Here is a 15,721-nt window from a genome sequence, read left to right as displayed (position 1 = left end):
TTAAGGAAATTATATTACTCTTTATGCTACACAGGAAATAAGTTCCCCCAAATTATTACTACATCTATCATATACAATTATTTTTTTAAAAATCCAACTCTTTGACTGTAATATATATCACAATTCCTTAGCGGACTTGCAGTTTTGCTGGCTATTTAAAAGCTATCGTTCTCTGTGTTGCCAATTTTTAAAAACAGTTGTGTTTTAAGAGAATTCAAACTTTAGTGCTGTGGGGTTTGAGTGTGGGTCTTTTTCTCTCTTTTGCATTTTGTTAAATTGCTGCAAGATGGATGAAAATTGTCTTGCTAGCCTAGCCCTCACTTTGTATTCACAACAATGACAAAGGTCATGCCCTACTAACGAGATCGGAGCACACACACCCCCACCTCACCTCGTCTCCTGCTGCTGGAGCATGTGCTTTACGGCCTGAGCGAGAGTGAATGTTTTGCCTGTGCCATAGGGTCCAATGATGAGAACAGGAGGCAGTTGTATTGAAAGTGGAGTTGTAATAGCCAGAACAGCCTCTTTCTGTTTTGCATTTAGTCGAGGATCCAACTGTTCGTCCCACTGTCTATAGAAAATAAAAATTTATTTTAAACAAATGCATATTATAAATAAACAGAACATGACATACAAGTATCCTGAATTTCACTGAACCATTAAAAATTCTGAAATCGCATAGCGTACATAAAAACAAATGCTTATTCTAAAACTACCTTTTAGAAAATTACCCAACAGTCAGTGTAAGAAGTTTTGCTATGTTGATCAAAACTCACTTTACTTGCCCTATTTTAAGTGCAAAAAGATTTTGATAACTAACCTAAGACATCACACACTTCCAGTCCGGTTTCTGCCAAGTCTATACATAGTTAATGACAACATCCCTAAAATGTAATTTCTCTCTGTTACGTAAAAACACCAGAAAATTCTTTTCTGTAATAATGAAGTAGTAGTTTGTTTGGATAATGTCTAAAATACAAAAGGGAAACTGATTTTCAATTTCAAATCCATTGAAAAATCTCTTAGTAAAGTTTAAAATAAGGAGAAAAGAAAAAAACTTAAGTATATCCCTACTTAAGAGACATCAAACTTTTACGAAGTTTATAATTCAGAAAATAGCAGTTTTCTTTTAAAAGCCCACACAATATGAACTGTTTCCTAATATTTCCGCACACACAAATAATATACATATGTCATGTACTTCGGGGTACAGAACACCTGTCACAGCAGCACAAATGGCTGCTGTAATGAGATCCAGCCTCCTAGTCTCCTGTCTATGTCTTGGCTGAGTTTCGAAGATTTAAATGGACAGCAGATGCTGAAAGGGATCAAACCAAGTGGAGCATCAACAGCATTCTTTCTCACAACTACAATTAAAATACTAAATATCGCAACAACTATGGTAAAAATGATAAGGATGTGAACCAAAACAGGAAGGGTGTGTAAAGAGACTCAGAAAATTTGCAAAGTGCCTACAAAATAACCCTGAAGTAGGAGGATGTGGTGTAGTGAAATTCCCTCTCTGTGAGGCTATACTCTACTTAAATTAGAAGCTAGTTATTTATGGAAAATGTTCTTAACACAGTTTATATATATATATATATATATATATATATATATATATATATATATATATATATATATATGACTAATGCTATATTATAATAGATAATTTCAAACAAAGAAACTTCTCCTAAAAAAAATGTAAAACCTTAGAAAGGCCATATAAACATGCCATTACTTATTTTTCTGAAATTAAAAAATATTTAGATAAAAAGCAAAAGGACTCTGAGCAGTGGCACTAGATTTCCTGGAAGCCATTCACTAAAGCTCAAGCATTTTACTCCAAAGTGTGAAGCATTAACCAGTTTATTTACTCATAATTCTGCCAATCCCTAGCAATGTCTCATCTTTTATAAAAGAGGCAATTGCTTTAGATAATTGCCAAATACAGATCTAATCTATGTAGCGGATACTGTGGAATGGTTACCCCCAAACCATCCACACACCCTTTCTCCCTTTCTTCTATTGGACCTAGGCAGCTATAACACTGCATTTCCCGGCCTCTTCTGCTGGAGACCCAACACTAGTCCATGAGACGTAGAAGGAAGTTCTTCAGAAGGGCTCCTATACCCAACAAAACCAAACCAAAGCCTCACTAGAAGAAAGCCCTTTTCGCTCCTTTGCCTTCCTGCTTCACCTGGCTGGAATGAGCTTGTGGTAAATAAAACTGCAGTAGACATCTTATAATGAGGCAACAAGCATCAAGAAGAAAACCAGCATGCAGAGAGGAGAGGGAAACCATGACCTTGATGGCACTGCTAAATCCTGGACCAGCCCTGGACCACCGACCTCTGGACCTCTATCTCTACATGTTGAAGCCACAGTTAGTTCAGTGAAGTGTCACTTGCATCAATACCTGACCACTATGATTCTGATTCTGATACCTGACCTCATGGTTCCTTTATCTGTACGTGGACATACTGATACTTGCATCAGATGATTATTTTAAAGATCAAATGAGATAATGCATAAACACTTTTTAGAAAAATAATTGAGCAATAATTGCTCAATTAATAGTAGCTTCTATTACTATAATATTTTCTGAAGATTTCAGAAAAAGGAGCTATTACTTGACCGGCGCACTTTCAAAACACAAGGACAACTTTTTAAAACAACATCTTTCAAATTCGGGGACTTTAATGAACTTATGAGTGGATATTAGATTATATACATAAGTATAAATCTAAGAGATTAATGACAGATTTACAGGTATAATTCTAAAATATGTCAATATCTCTTTACTTATATAGCCCATTCTACTTATTGTTTCAGTGTAAATAAATGCTTCAAAGCAGATCAAAAATTTTATCAATGTTGGTCATCTCTAGAGTTTCCGGGCATGAATGATGAATATTTATACAAAGCCAATGAGTAAAACAAATTGTCTTTATTTATTGTACCACCTGCTAAATGAAGGGAAGAAGATTTACAATATACATGCTGATAAGTGTAATCTCTTACTTTCACAATTTAAACAATATAAAGCTATCTTCAAGTTTATTCTGAATAAAGTGTTATTTTATATCCTGAACCAAATTAATTCAAAGTTCGTTTTTCCCCTGGTTTAATGCATTGTTATTATTAATTTATACACTACATGCCCAAGAATAATTTCTGAACTTCATTTATCTATATTTCACCTTATTCCAGAAAAGATTTTAAATGGCTAATGATTTCTCAGTATGTTCCCAGACATTTCAATTACTATTTATGATTATAGTGCTATGGAATCCCTTCCTGCTTAGAAGTTTTCTGCTACTTGACATTTTCTTAGTTAACTTTTACAGTTATCACTTGCAGTCAAGGATATTTGAATATATTGTTATGTACTATATAATTTTCAGAAGTGAGCATATCAAGTAAATGCCTAAAAATTTACTGCAGTATGGCCTCATATATGAAACCCTAATTTCTTCTTTAAACTGAGAATTTTTATTAATTTAAATGTCATATATTAATAATGTGCAAGGCTCTGCTGGAGATTCAAAGATAATAAGATGCAGTCTCTTCCTTTAAAAAGCTCAGTGGGTACTCAACTTCTTGGGGGGATAACCTCACAAATTATATAAATGATTAATCACTATGCTGTATACCTGAAACTAATATTGTATGTCAATTGTAATTGAAATTTTTAAAAATATTTTAAAAGCTCAGAATCTAATGAGAACAACAGAAATGTTCTGACAAAAACTAATTTGAGCGAAATTATACTTGAAAACACAAAACTGATTGAACCTAGCACATAGTAGGCACCCAATAAATATTTGTTAAAATAATGAAATGGAAGGATAAGGTTTATCTACTTGAAGGAGAGAGCACTTGAGCTAGACGAAATCTTAAAAGATGACAGATCTTCAATAAACTAATGTTGGGAAAAGATCATTTCAGGGAGAGAACAGCTCTTACAGATGAGAAGACCGGTCTGGGGGAGGGCAAATGCGGAGTTTAATGGGTATAAAGTTTCAGTTTTGCAAGATGAAAAAGTTCTGCAGATTGATTATACAACATTGTGAATATACTTAAAGCTACTAACTATACACTTAAAAATAGTTAAGTTGGCAAGTTTTATGTTATGTAGACTTTACCACAACTTTTTAAAATTTTCAAGAGCTTTAAAAAAGATAAGGAAGCAAATAAGTGTAGGGAAAATTAAGCAAACTTCAAGGTAATTCAATAGATTATCTAGAGCATGGGGATTTAGAGGGAGAAAGGGGGTGTGAAGTAAAAAAAACTAAAAGAAACCTGAAAAGATACTGTTGGAAAGCACTGCCAATGAGACTACATAGGAGTCTGTTATTAGGCTGCTCAGATTTTACCTACACATCAAGGAGAAGCCTTCAGAGGTGCATAAGCAGTGAAATGAAATGATTATTGTAGCAAAGTAACTCTCAAAGAAATGTGTGGGTTGGGCCAGAGAACAGAGACACAACACAGCCAGCAGGACGGAAGACCGACTAGAAGGTGACTGAACTAGGCCAGCTCTAACTTAAGCATGGGCTGTAAGAATGGAAAGAAAGGGGAGGATGCAGAGAAGCTAAATCAAATGAGAACTGAGATGATGTCACTGGATTTTTACAATTAGATCACTGATTGCTTTCAGGAGACTGAGGAAGTGGAAAACAGAGATTACAGAACGAATAAATAAGAATATTGGAAATAGGTAGACTATCCCGGCTCAAGAGTTTTGGCAGTAAAAAGAAGAATGGGGATAGAATAATAAGGATAAGTGAAAACAAGGGAGCAATGATTCAGTTTTTGTGTTGTGAGGCGTATTTTGTTTGGTTCTGTTTTTAGGACCAGAGAAAATAGAATGTGAAGGGGAGAGATAACTGCCACCTCTAGGCCTGGCCCATAAATGTCCCACATGATGCTCTGTGCTCATTCTTCCCGTGTGCCAGCTGGATGCCAACACCCAGGGTAACCTTGGAACCCTTACTGAAGATACTTATTGAAGATTCCAGAGCCGCCATCAGAGATGGAACAGGACCAGGCTACCACGACTGAATTGACACAGTGATAAATAAACTTCTATAGCGTAGAGCAATGGAGATTAAAAAAAACAAAAAAAGTATGGGGTGAGCTGAGCACTGCCAGGGGCCAAGAGCATAAAACCCAATGAAAAGAAAGGTGTAGTCATGTAGGCATCACTGCTGTTATTCTAGAAACAAAATAGAAGTATCATATTTAATTACACGTAAAGACGTGCCAAATAGAATTTAAGCCGAAAAATATGTACACAACCATTAACTTGAGAGTAGTTTCTAAAGTACCATCATCTACGACACTTTCTTCATTTTGCTAAATTACAAAAGTGCCTTCTATATTAAAAAGTTATTTTAAATGAACTATTTGAAACACTTTAGAAAGGCCCTAATTTTCCCATTCAACTTCTACTCAGAAATGCTCCTCAATTGCTTGGCATCCTATCAAATTAAGGGTGCTGAGAAAAGCTGAACTCATGTAGACTCTAAGGAAAAGTGAAGAAAATAGATAAAACTTTAAATGTTTCATTCTAAGGGTTCTTTTACTCTCCTTCCTCAATTAATTTCTCAAGAATGTAGGAAAACTTTCTTACAGAAGTATGCTTGAGTTATTTGATACAGATATTTAATTTAACATTCACATTTTCCGTTAATGAGATATCGCCTTTTTGTACCTGTTGGGGCTCCAAGGTATGGTTGGAGTCATAGTGATGTCTGGAAATAAAACCCCATTGTCCTTGATCCTGTCTAGCGCATAATGCATTTCACAGAGGGGTAATCGATTTAATTGAAACTGAAGTTCAACCTGAAACACAGAATTTAAAAAAAAATTTTTTTAAAGCATTACAGTAAACATCAACATTTGCAGCTCACTGGAATACTTTTTGTAGACTATTTTTTAGAGATTCTTTTGTATTACAATTATATTCTAATAACAATTACGGTGGCTAATATTTATTTATTTAGTGCCAGGCACTGTGATGAGCACTTTCCATGGATTATCTCACTTAATAGGACCAATGACATATATACTATTATTAACCTCATTTTACATCAAGAGAAACTAAGGCACTTATAAATTAATCTCTAGATAAAGGCTATGATTCCACCATTCCTATGAAAAAGACATTTGATAAAATCAGAACATCTGTAAAATATCACCTCTCAAGTGACAAAAACCAGCCCTAAGACACTGTTGTCGATTTACAATGAAAGAATACTATTCACCGTTATAATGTTTGAAAAGAAAAAAATTAGCTTTCCAGTGAAATATGGCAGACTGAACACACAGTTCACCTCTGAATCCATAAAGACAAAGAGAACAGGAGCAGATACAACTTCAGATGAGAATTGTTACCAGGATATAACTTGGTTTCTTTTCATCTGTTCTTCCATTGTTGACTTAAAACTCTGATCAGAAAGCTTGACCTTGTACAAAACTAGAACATTTTAGATGTTACTTAAAGAGAATTCATTTTATCTGAGAGTTAACCGGAGGTTCGATTCTCCACCCGCCAATGTAACACTTCAAAGAACTGCACTTTTGGTGATGGCAGAAGGAAGAAAACCAAACCAGTAGGGCATCAGCCGACAAAGAGACTGTTGCCACACTTCAAAACATACCTGTGTGTCATAATCAGGCCGAAGATTAAGTTCTTCACAGCATTCCCTGGATATCCTTAAAAATATATATTCTTTTGTTTTTTCTTCAATAGTAGCTTCATAAACCTTCTCTTTGGTTCCCTGGGTCTGTACTAAGTTCTCCTTAGGGACTGGTAATAAATAAACAGCATTGACTTTGGTCATCACCAGCCGTCCAGCCAAAGTATCTTCAGAAAGTGTTTCAGTAAGCTTAAAGCGACCAAAAAGTTGTCCATTCTGAGCATACTTTGCACCTCCAGAAACCCCAGTGAGCATGAAGCTTGCTAGAATCTGCAATTGCACTTTAAGGTTGAACCTAAATCAGAAGCAGAAAACGAGTTTGAATATTTTACATCAAAAACTTAACTGAAAGAGTAAAACACATCAAATATGAACATACGAAAAATTAAAACTTCATTATCAATTTCACGCCACTGAGCTACAAACTACATACTATCTGTTGTCTGCCTTTTAATCTAAACTGGAGACAACAAAACTTTTTTTAAAAGTGAATAAACTCCCACCCAATAACAAGACACACACTTAATTGTGTTGAAGAATGCACACCTTTTTGTTTAAAATCTGAGCATTTAAAATGAAGCTAAGCATGATATTTTAATAAAATGAAACATTATGTATAATTAATATGAAAGTCTGTTTGAACACACCATTGGGACAATTAAGACTTTAAAATCGCCTAGAAGCAGAAGGAAATGTATTGAAACTACAATGGACTTTTATTAAACTGATGCTCTCCAGGTAGATTTATTACCAGAAGACTCTAACCATAAATTTCTCTTTCAATACTGTTAATAAAAAACATCCAAAAAATTTTCGTTCATGGCTACATCAAGGCATACCTCACACAGGAATTACGGAAAGAGAAGTTAAAGGCTGTCTTATTGAACAATGATTGGAGTACAAGTGAGCATGAGAGAGAAGGTGTAAGAAAGAAGTGCAGAGAATCAAGATTAATTTACACAGCCAAGTAATATGAATTGAAGGAAACGTTTAAACTAATGGACAGCTCTTCTTTGCCATTCTGAGATGGTACTGTAAGAGGGAAGGCAAAGTGGTAGGAATGAGAACACTTTGTACGTTTTCTTAGAAGATTTAAAATTTTTTATTGTAAAATTAAATTGTTTTAAAATCTACATATCCATTTATGGAAAAGACTAGTTTTTAACAGTACTACTGAATTGTTTTTTTTCAGATCTTCGTTTGTATATACGATGTCAAGGTTGTCTTATAAATTCTTAAGGAAAAAGAAAAAAACCCTTTTTTAGAACATTACAAATTTCTTTAATGGAAACATTTGTATTGCTTACAGTATTAGGAAACTAACTCTAATTAAAACACTATATTAAAATTTTGAATGTCCACTTATATACTTTAAAGTTACAAAATTATAAGGAGAAACATTTTTACAAAAATAAGAAAATATTTACAGAAAATAACACATCTGAATACTTTTCCCCTTAATATTATATCATGACCATCTTCACTGTATTAAAAATTCTTCAAGAACATAATCTCAATAGTTATACAATATTTGCTTATATGGCTGTATTGTAATTTACCTAACTTATTCTTCACTACTCTTTGAAAGATATTTGTGTACAGGCATCTTTATCTTCACCTATGATTATTTCTTCAGGATGATTCCTCATAAGTAGACTTACTACATCAAAAAGTTCAACCTTTCTGAAGACCTTTAATACAAACTGCCAAGTAGCCTCCAAAACATTATACCAAGTTAGTTTGCCACCAGTGCTCACTTCATGTTGCAGATATTTTTAAGCCCCTCTTACATTGGCTTTAGAAGCCTTTGCAAGGTACTCTCAGAGTGAACTTTTATCCACTTAATTTCTTGATCAGAATCTGACCTCCACAATTTTGTAGGGTTTATTCTTTTCATTCAAATTTCTATTTTTGAAATAATAACCTATAAGCTTATTGGTCTTTAGTTATAAGTTCTAAAGTAATGTATATGGAATAATTTATAAACGTTAATAAAATACTAAATGAATATAAGTTAATTTATAATTTTTTCTGAATTTCTGGTATGGTACTCCAAAACGACCTCTAAGATCATGATAAGCTTTTAAGCTCTGTTTCATCCCAATATTTATGATTTATCATAGTGGTCTTTCCTAAGGAAAAGGAAACTATGATAAAGCAAATGAAATACATGCACACTAATATATTGTATCTGACTCTGGAAATCTTATATGTATTTAACTTGAATAAAATACTTTCCAAAAGTTAGATCATGTTTAATCTATAGAGTAATACAAGGTATCTTTTAAGTTTTCACTTTTCCTTTCAGTGTCAATAATGTTAAGGATAAGGTACCAAACAAGGCAGCTTAGAGAAGAAAAACATGTTAGTTAGGCTGTATGAAAAGAGAGAACTACTTATTAATAAAACGTGGTCATGCCTCGTAACTGGTTCAGTTTTTAAGACTCATTCCATTTTCTCTAAAAAGTAGAATGCTACTACCAAATATAACAACTATTTCGTTAACATCTTCCTTCATTCAAAAGCGTTCATTTCTAAGATTACTTTTCCTATAATGATTCAAATAAGGTTTTGATTTAAACATTTGGTCTTAACCTGTGGTATATGGATAAAATGTAAAATATGTTAAAGCATTTATAAACTGCTATAAAGTTATTTTATTATCAGTTTTCCTTACGATTTCAATCGTTTCATTCTTAAAATTGCTATCCAAAATATGTGATCTCTTTCAGTTTTTGTATATTTATTAAACAAATATCCACTGAGCGCTTGCTCTGACTACCACGAGCAGAAACCTGAGGAAGGGCAGGGATCACTTGTTTGTACTCCCAGCACCTGGCCGTCTTGTGGAAACCACCTATATACTAAACACTAGGGCTACCAAGACAAGCAAAACACAGTGTTAGCCTTAAGAAGCTCATGTTCAGCTACTGAATTACAACCATTTTACTACCTGTCTTCAGATAGGAACTCCTCCACTTTAAATATGAAAAATACCATCCAAAGGGGGGATTAACAGAAAAAAGAAAAGTGTTTCTAATGGAACTTACTTGCTGACTTCTTTATACTGGGCTATTTCCTCAATATAAAGAAGGTCATGCAACCGTGACTGATAGTTGGTCTTGGTCAATGATTTGTCTAAAACGGACTGGGTAAATAGCTGGTCAGCAGAGAGAGGAATTTGGTATCTGATAAGAAGGCTCTTCTCCAAATCAGTAGTTTCATTAGGTTCAAAATCTATAATAGTCTTAGAAGAAGAATCCCAACGCTTAGCTGTGGTTACTAGCTGCTGTTTTGCATGCATCAGGTATTCAAGATCTAGATGGGGGGAAAAACACATTTATAAAGGAACAAAACATTAAAATTCTTAAATAAAACATTACACCTTTTGGTAAGAGAATTTTAAATGCTAAAGCTAAAATTCTTAAAAACAGAACAATACAAAAATCCATATGACAAAGTATTTTCCCCATATCAGATATATTCTTTTGTCTAGCATAACAAAATAACATACATAGGAATTCATGTTAAAAAACATCTTTTTTACATCAGGCTAAGATATACCAGGGATAGTTATCAACATTTAAAAAATACAGATTAATATTTAGAACTTAGCTCTTCAGTCAAGAGAAATCTGACCTGCAGGAAGAAGTTATGATGATAAATTCCTCCTAAGACAAAATCTATCAGGTGACAAACACATCCTCCTCCTCCTACCAATACCTGCCCCATTAGAGAAAGAGAAGACCAGAAAACTATAAAGGTTAAATGTTTTCTTATGTGGTGAAGCACAGTGAAACTCTGAAAGTCAACTTATGACTCTTTCTGAAAGTCAACCAAACTCTTTTAGAAAATATTCATGGAAAACACTGCTAATTCCACAATAATATGTAATACGATGTACCATTCAAATGCCATGTTAGAAAAATCCAGCTTAGCCTTAATTAAGTTATACTGTGAGTAGGGCGCAACTTCAAAATGAATGACTGTTCAAAGTGTGACATCTCTGGGGGGAAAATGTAGTAAATACCAGCACAGGGCGAAATACATCACAATGTAAGTTCTGAGCACCGGGTAGGTTCACTCTATCTGCAATGCATATTACTTTTCTATTGGGGGAACATACATACAACTATAAATATGAAACTTAATCAAAAGAAAAATAAGTTGCTTCACTGACTAATCAGGCCAAGGTCTACTTTTAATATAACATAACTGGAAAGATGATTTCACAACTCATTAAAATTTAAGGAAGAAATAATAAAAAGTTTAAACAGAGGTCAGTTAGCCTCCAAAATACAAAGACAAATTATCTTCTACTATCTTTGAAATGTGAGCTTAATGCATAATTGCCATGCTTTGCTTAGAGATTTTACTACATTTAAATGTTATGTATAAATTATAAACATAGTCATCCACCAAGAGAAATTTCTCAATCATAGAAAATGGCTTATCCTAATATCTTAATAAAGATTAAAATATAAAGGCGCTAATTTAAATGTAAAAATGTAATAAAAAGGGGGGGGGGAGTAAATGCCCTAATCTCTAACCTTTGCTCCTTGGCAACATAAATACAACTATAATCATCAAACTATAAAGATGGTCTTCTCATTAAAAATTTGCCTTTTTAAAATACTCTGGATGGGACAATGATGGTCGGTTTTTGCAACAGCCTAACAAGTACAGTTGACCCTTGAACAACAAGTGCTTGAACTGTGCAGGTCTACTGATACATGGAGTTTTTTCAATAAACACTGTAAATGTATTTTCCTTATGGGTTTCCTAGTAACATTTTCTTTTCTCTAGCTTACTTTAGTGTAAGAATAAAGTATATAATACAGTGTTTCCTCAAAAATAAGACCTAGCCGGACAATCAGCTCTAATGCGTCTTTTGGAGCAAAAATTAATACAAGACCCGGTCTTATTTTTGGGGAAACACAGCAGTTATTCCTGATATTTAAGTAACTGGGATAATAATGGACCTAAAACAGTACAGCTTTCCTTTAAAAAAGCTTTTTGTATCACCTATTTAATATGCAAAGTAGATTACACAGAAAGTCATTCTACTCTGGGCTAGACGTGTTCAGGCTTTTTGAGAAACAGTAATTTTTTCTTATTTTATCTATGTAGTGCCATGATTCCCACTCTGATTTTAGGAAATGCTTTAAATTAGTGTTTTTAAGCAGATAACACAACAATTTCAAAACAATTCCCAAGCAACGGCAAATTTTATTCCATTTATTTTTTAAATGACTATAAACATTGTACAGGGGAAAGAAGAGCTGGGGGAACAGAAAGAAGAATCTCGAAAAAAATCCACGTGTGCCAACATCAAAAAGTCTACCAATTACTGACCTCCGTCATTAACTCAGATGTCAAAAAATGAACTATGGCCAGTGACTATTGAGGATACGTTTTGCAAAAACCACCCCTGCTTTCCCCACTTCATCTGAACTTGAGACAAACTCCTGCCTCCAATCCTCTCGTTTGTAAGAAACAGCTTATTAAAACCAGTTTTATTACCCAGCTAACTTATAGTGTTTAAAGGTCATTGGGTTTTAAGAGTTCCTCTTTAAATAGAGGAGGGAGACGAGGTTCCCCCACGGCACTGGACGTGACTATTACTAGGGCTCGTTTCACCCCCAGCAGCAGCACAAGCATTATCTGCTAACATCTATCCCAGACATGTACTACTTAGGGCAGCCTGAGTCAGTTCATCCTTGGTAAGGGCTTTTCATCACCTAGATTAGGCTAAAATGAGAAACACTGGGAAAGATACAAAGTGAACAGGTTAGGGTCAATATTCATAAAAGCAAGTAGGGAGAGTTTAACAGGTGACTTATCAACCAACTCCTGTAAAAATAAATCTGAAAGCAAACCTGACAGAAATTATATCACCTATGGAATTTGTGACCCTGAGATGTGGTAGGTAGAGGCTATAAACATATTTTAAGAGAAATTCCTAAGAAAAAAGTAAAAGAAAAATTAGGTACAATAAAATATACCTAATTTTTTAAAGATAACATAAGGGGAGAGCTGCTGTCAAAAATTGAATTCGAGGTTAGAATAACTAGTCTGATATAAGATACGCTTCCCGACTCCCCTTGCCCTCTGATTACTGAGAATAGCAGTGCTCTCATTTCAGCCACATAGTTACTATTCTAATAAAGCATCCAAAGGGTTGGTTCGTTTTGTCTTGAAGTATATTGTACGGCAGACTTGAAAATTATCCTTAATGGGACCTGGAGAATAATTAAGAAGAAAGTAAGGAGGAAAAAAAAAAATCCGGTGTTCTATGCACCCAGCACAAGGGTTGACACAAAAGAGGCATGCAATAAATACATGTTAAACATGGAATTTATTAAAAACAGCCATGTTTATCTAGGGCTTAAAAAGAATGAGATGAAATCATTCCTGATTTCAAAAGCAGATACCACACTCTTATCCTTAGAAAACCTTTTGGTCTGTGGCTTTACAAATCTTGAATGCCCAAATTAACAATAAAATAAAATCCACAAGTTATCCCAAACTACCATTTCAGCAATCCATTTTGACATCATTCTTTTCACCAAAACTGCTACCGTGTTTCCCAGAAAAATAAGACCTACCCCGAAAATAAGCCCCAGTTGAGATCCCTGCCAGACGGACGCATTTAGTACCATGTTTCCCCGAAAATAAGACCTAGCCGGACCATCAGCTAGGTAAAATAAGACCAGGTCTTATATTAATTTTTGCTCCAAAAGATACATGAGAGCTGATGGTCCGGCTAGGTCTTATTTTCGGGGAAATAGGGTACGTTATGATGATGTTCCAGAAGCTGACATGACTATAACTGAATAAATGTAGATTGTTGTACATGAAAAAAGTAAGACATCCCCTGAAAATAAGCCCTAATGGAGCAAAAATTAATATAAGACCCGGTCTTATTTTCGGGGAAACAGTACATAGGAGTAAGATGAATATATCTCTTAGCTTTGCTATGTTGTCTGTCCCTACTTTCCATCTCTTAGCAAGGCTAATAAAAAGATAAAACAGGAAAGTAATAGTATAGGAGTTTCTTAGTATTTACATGCTTCTACTCAGTTACGTTTATCTTTTACAGACAAATACACTATTTTTTAAAATTATTTTTCTATTACTTTTCTGATCATATATTAAATATTATGTATTTAATATACATGTAAATTATGTATGTAATATACATACCATGTTTCCCTGAAAATAAGACCTAGCCGGACAATCAGCTCTAATGCGTCTTTTGGAGCAAAAATTAATGTAAGACCCGGTCTTATTTTACTATAATATAAGACTGGGTCTAATATAATATAACATAACATAACATAACATAACACTGGGTCTTATATTAATTTTTGCTCCAAAAGATGCATTAGAGCTGATTGTCTGGCTAGGTCTTATTTTCGGGGAAACACAGTAAAACATGTCCTTAATTTATAAACTACTTGGGCAGTTGGATATCACTTCTAAGTCATACTAAATTTTAATGTTAATGTTAACATTCGCTGCTAGACTCAAAGTACAGAAATGTGTACTACGAAGTTTTCAAATTTAAGTATAAGAATTAATTTTCAACATGTAGCTTTCAGATATTCAGAGCAGAATTCCAAATCAATTTTGCCAAGAAAAACGTTCCATTATTCAAAGTGTATAATGCAGTTTGTTTTCTAAGCACAGAAGAAATTCACTAACTTCCTTCTTTTGTAGATGTCTTTTGCCACACACTTTTGAGAGGCACATCTTTAATCAAAAAAAAAAAAAAAAAATTAGTGCATACAGTATCCTGTACTGAACCTGAACCTCACCAACAAGGAAAAAACACTGAAAAAATCAAAGTTAAAGCTATACATATTTCCCAAAGAGTTTGCAGGATTGCATATAATGACTAGTGGAAAGAAAATTCACTCATGACCTGCAAACAGTAAAGGTGTGTATGCTTTAGATATCATGAAAATAATGGGGGGCGGGGGGGGCAAACAAACCTGGGGGTTTTTTCCTAATTCAAATTTGAATGACTAAAGTAGGATTTTTAGTTCAATAATGAACAATAAATTAGAAAAAAAAATGTCTGTTACGGAACTTGATTTTAAGTTTCAAGAAGTAATGCACTAAATGTAACTAAGTTCCACGATCAAATCAGTCTGACAGATACTGAGCCTTTACTGCAGTGCCCTGTGAATCTCTAAGAGGGAAATAAAGCATGCACCATTTCCAAATGTACTTGGACATGGAACTCTTCACCTATTATTAATATATCACCTATTAATTTCTGTGGAACACAGTTTTGGATACATTGAACTAATAGATGACCTACCATGGTCCAAATTTATAACTTTATGGAAGAGAAATATATGTCCCCAACATTAATTTAAGGATAAAAACTTACTTAAACAACCAACAGCCAATCAAGTGTAGTGATAAAGATATTTCCTATTCAAATTCTAGTTTCACACCATCATTATATTCCTGTGTGTGTAGAAACCAAATTGTATTATGATATAATTTATACTACTATCAAAGTTGTATGGAAACATGAAAAGCCCAGACCTAATTCAATTCCCCAAGTCAACTGAATTTGCCTAATTTGTACCTGAAATGACACTGTTCTCCTACTTCTAGGCCAAGGAAGACCAGATAATGAATTGGCTGGGCGGGAGGTGAAAGTAGCCAGACTGTCACATTGTCACCACTTAACAAAGAAGTTCTCTGGCTTTCAATGTCTCTGAATGTTATCCACACAAGTATTCCAGGAAAAGATACAAATGAGACTGAAATTTTATACTATTTGCTTTATTGTTTCAGAATGTTTTATAAAATTGTGATTTCACATAAACAAATCTTTTCTCCTCAATTTTTTGCTGAAAAGCACTCTGCTATAATAACCAAAAATACTCACTAGCACTAAGATAGAAGCAGGAAACAAATGTTATACTGTTTATATACTGCTTTCATTTCTCCAAACTTCTGTTGGGACTCTGTACCCAGTCATATTGAAACAA

At 34.0% G+C, this 15,721-nt stretch overlaps 1 protein-coding gene across 8 annotated transcripts in view; it reads right to left on the bottom strand.

Annotated features, from left to right (window-relative positions):
• The window catches only part of HELZ (helicase with zinc finger), a 134,253-nt gene that overhangs the window by 66,666 nt on the left and 51,866 nt on the right, over positions 1 to 15,721 (bottom strand). For all 8 annotated transcript variants that reach the window (XM_019733020.3, XM_019733019.3, XM_019733024.3 and 5 more), the window contains 4 exons: positions 9,758 to 10,025; positions 6,669 to 7,002; positions 5,720 to 5,850; positions 392 to 571 (listed from right to left, as the gene is read on the bottom strand). In XM_019733020.3, coding sequence (XP_019588579.1) covers positions 392 to 571; positions 5,720 to 5,850; positions 6,669 to 7,002; positions 9,758 to 10,025 — 913 coding nt within the window. The remainder of the gene's footprint in view (positions 1 to 391; positions 572 to 5,719; positions 5,851 to 6,668; positions 7,003 to 9,757; positions 10,026 to 15,721) is intronic.

The sequence above is a fragment of the Rhinolophus sinicus genome, chromosome 12 (genome assembly GCF_057876585.1).
Source record: "Rhinolophus sinicus isolate RSI-liver-muscle chromosome 12, RSI-T2T, whole genome shotgun sequence".
Lineage (NCBI taxonomy): Eukaryota > Metazoa > Chordata > Mammalia > Chiroptera > Rhinolophidae > Rhinolophus > Rhinolophus sinicus.
This window is presented reverse-complemented; position numbering and strand designations above follow the sequence as displayed.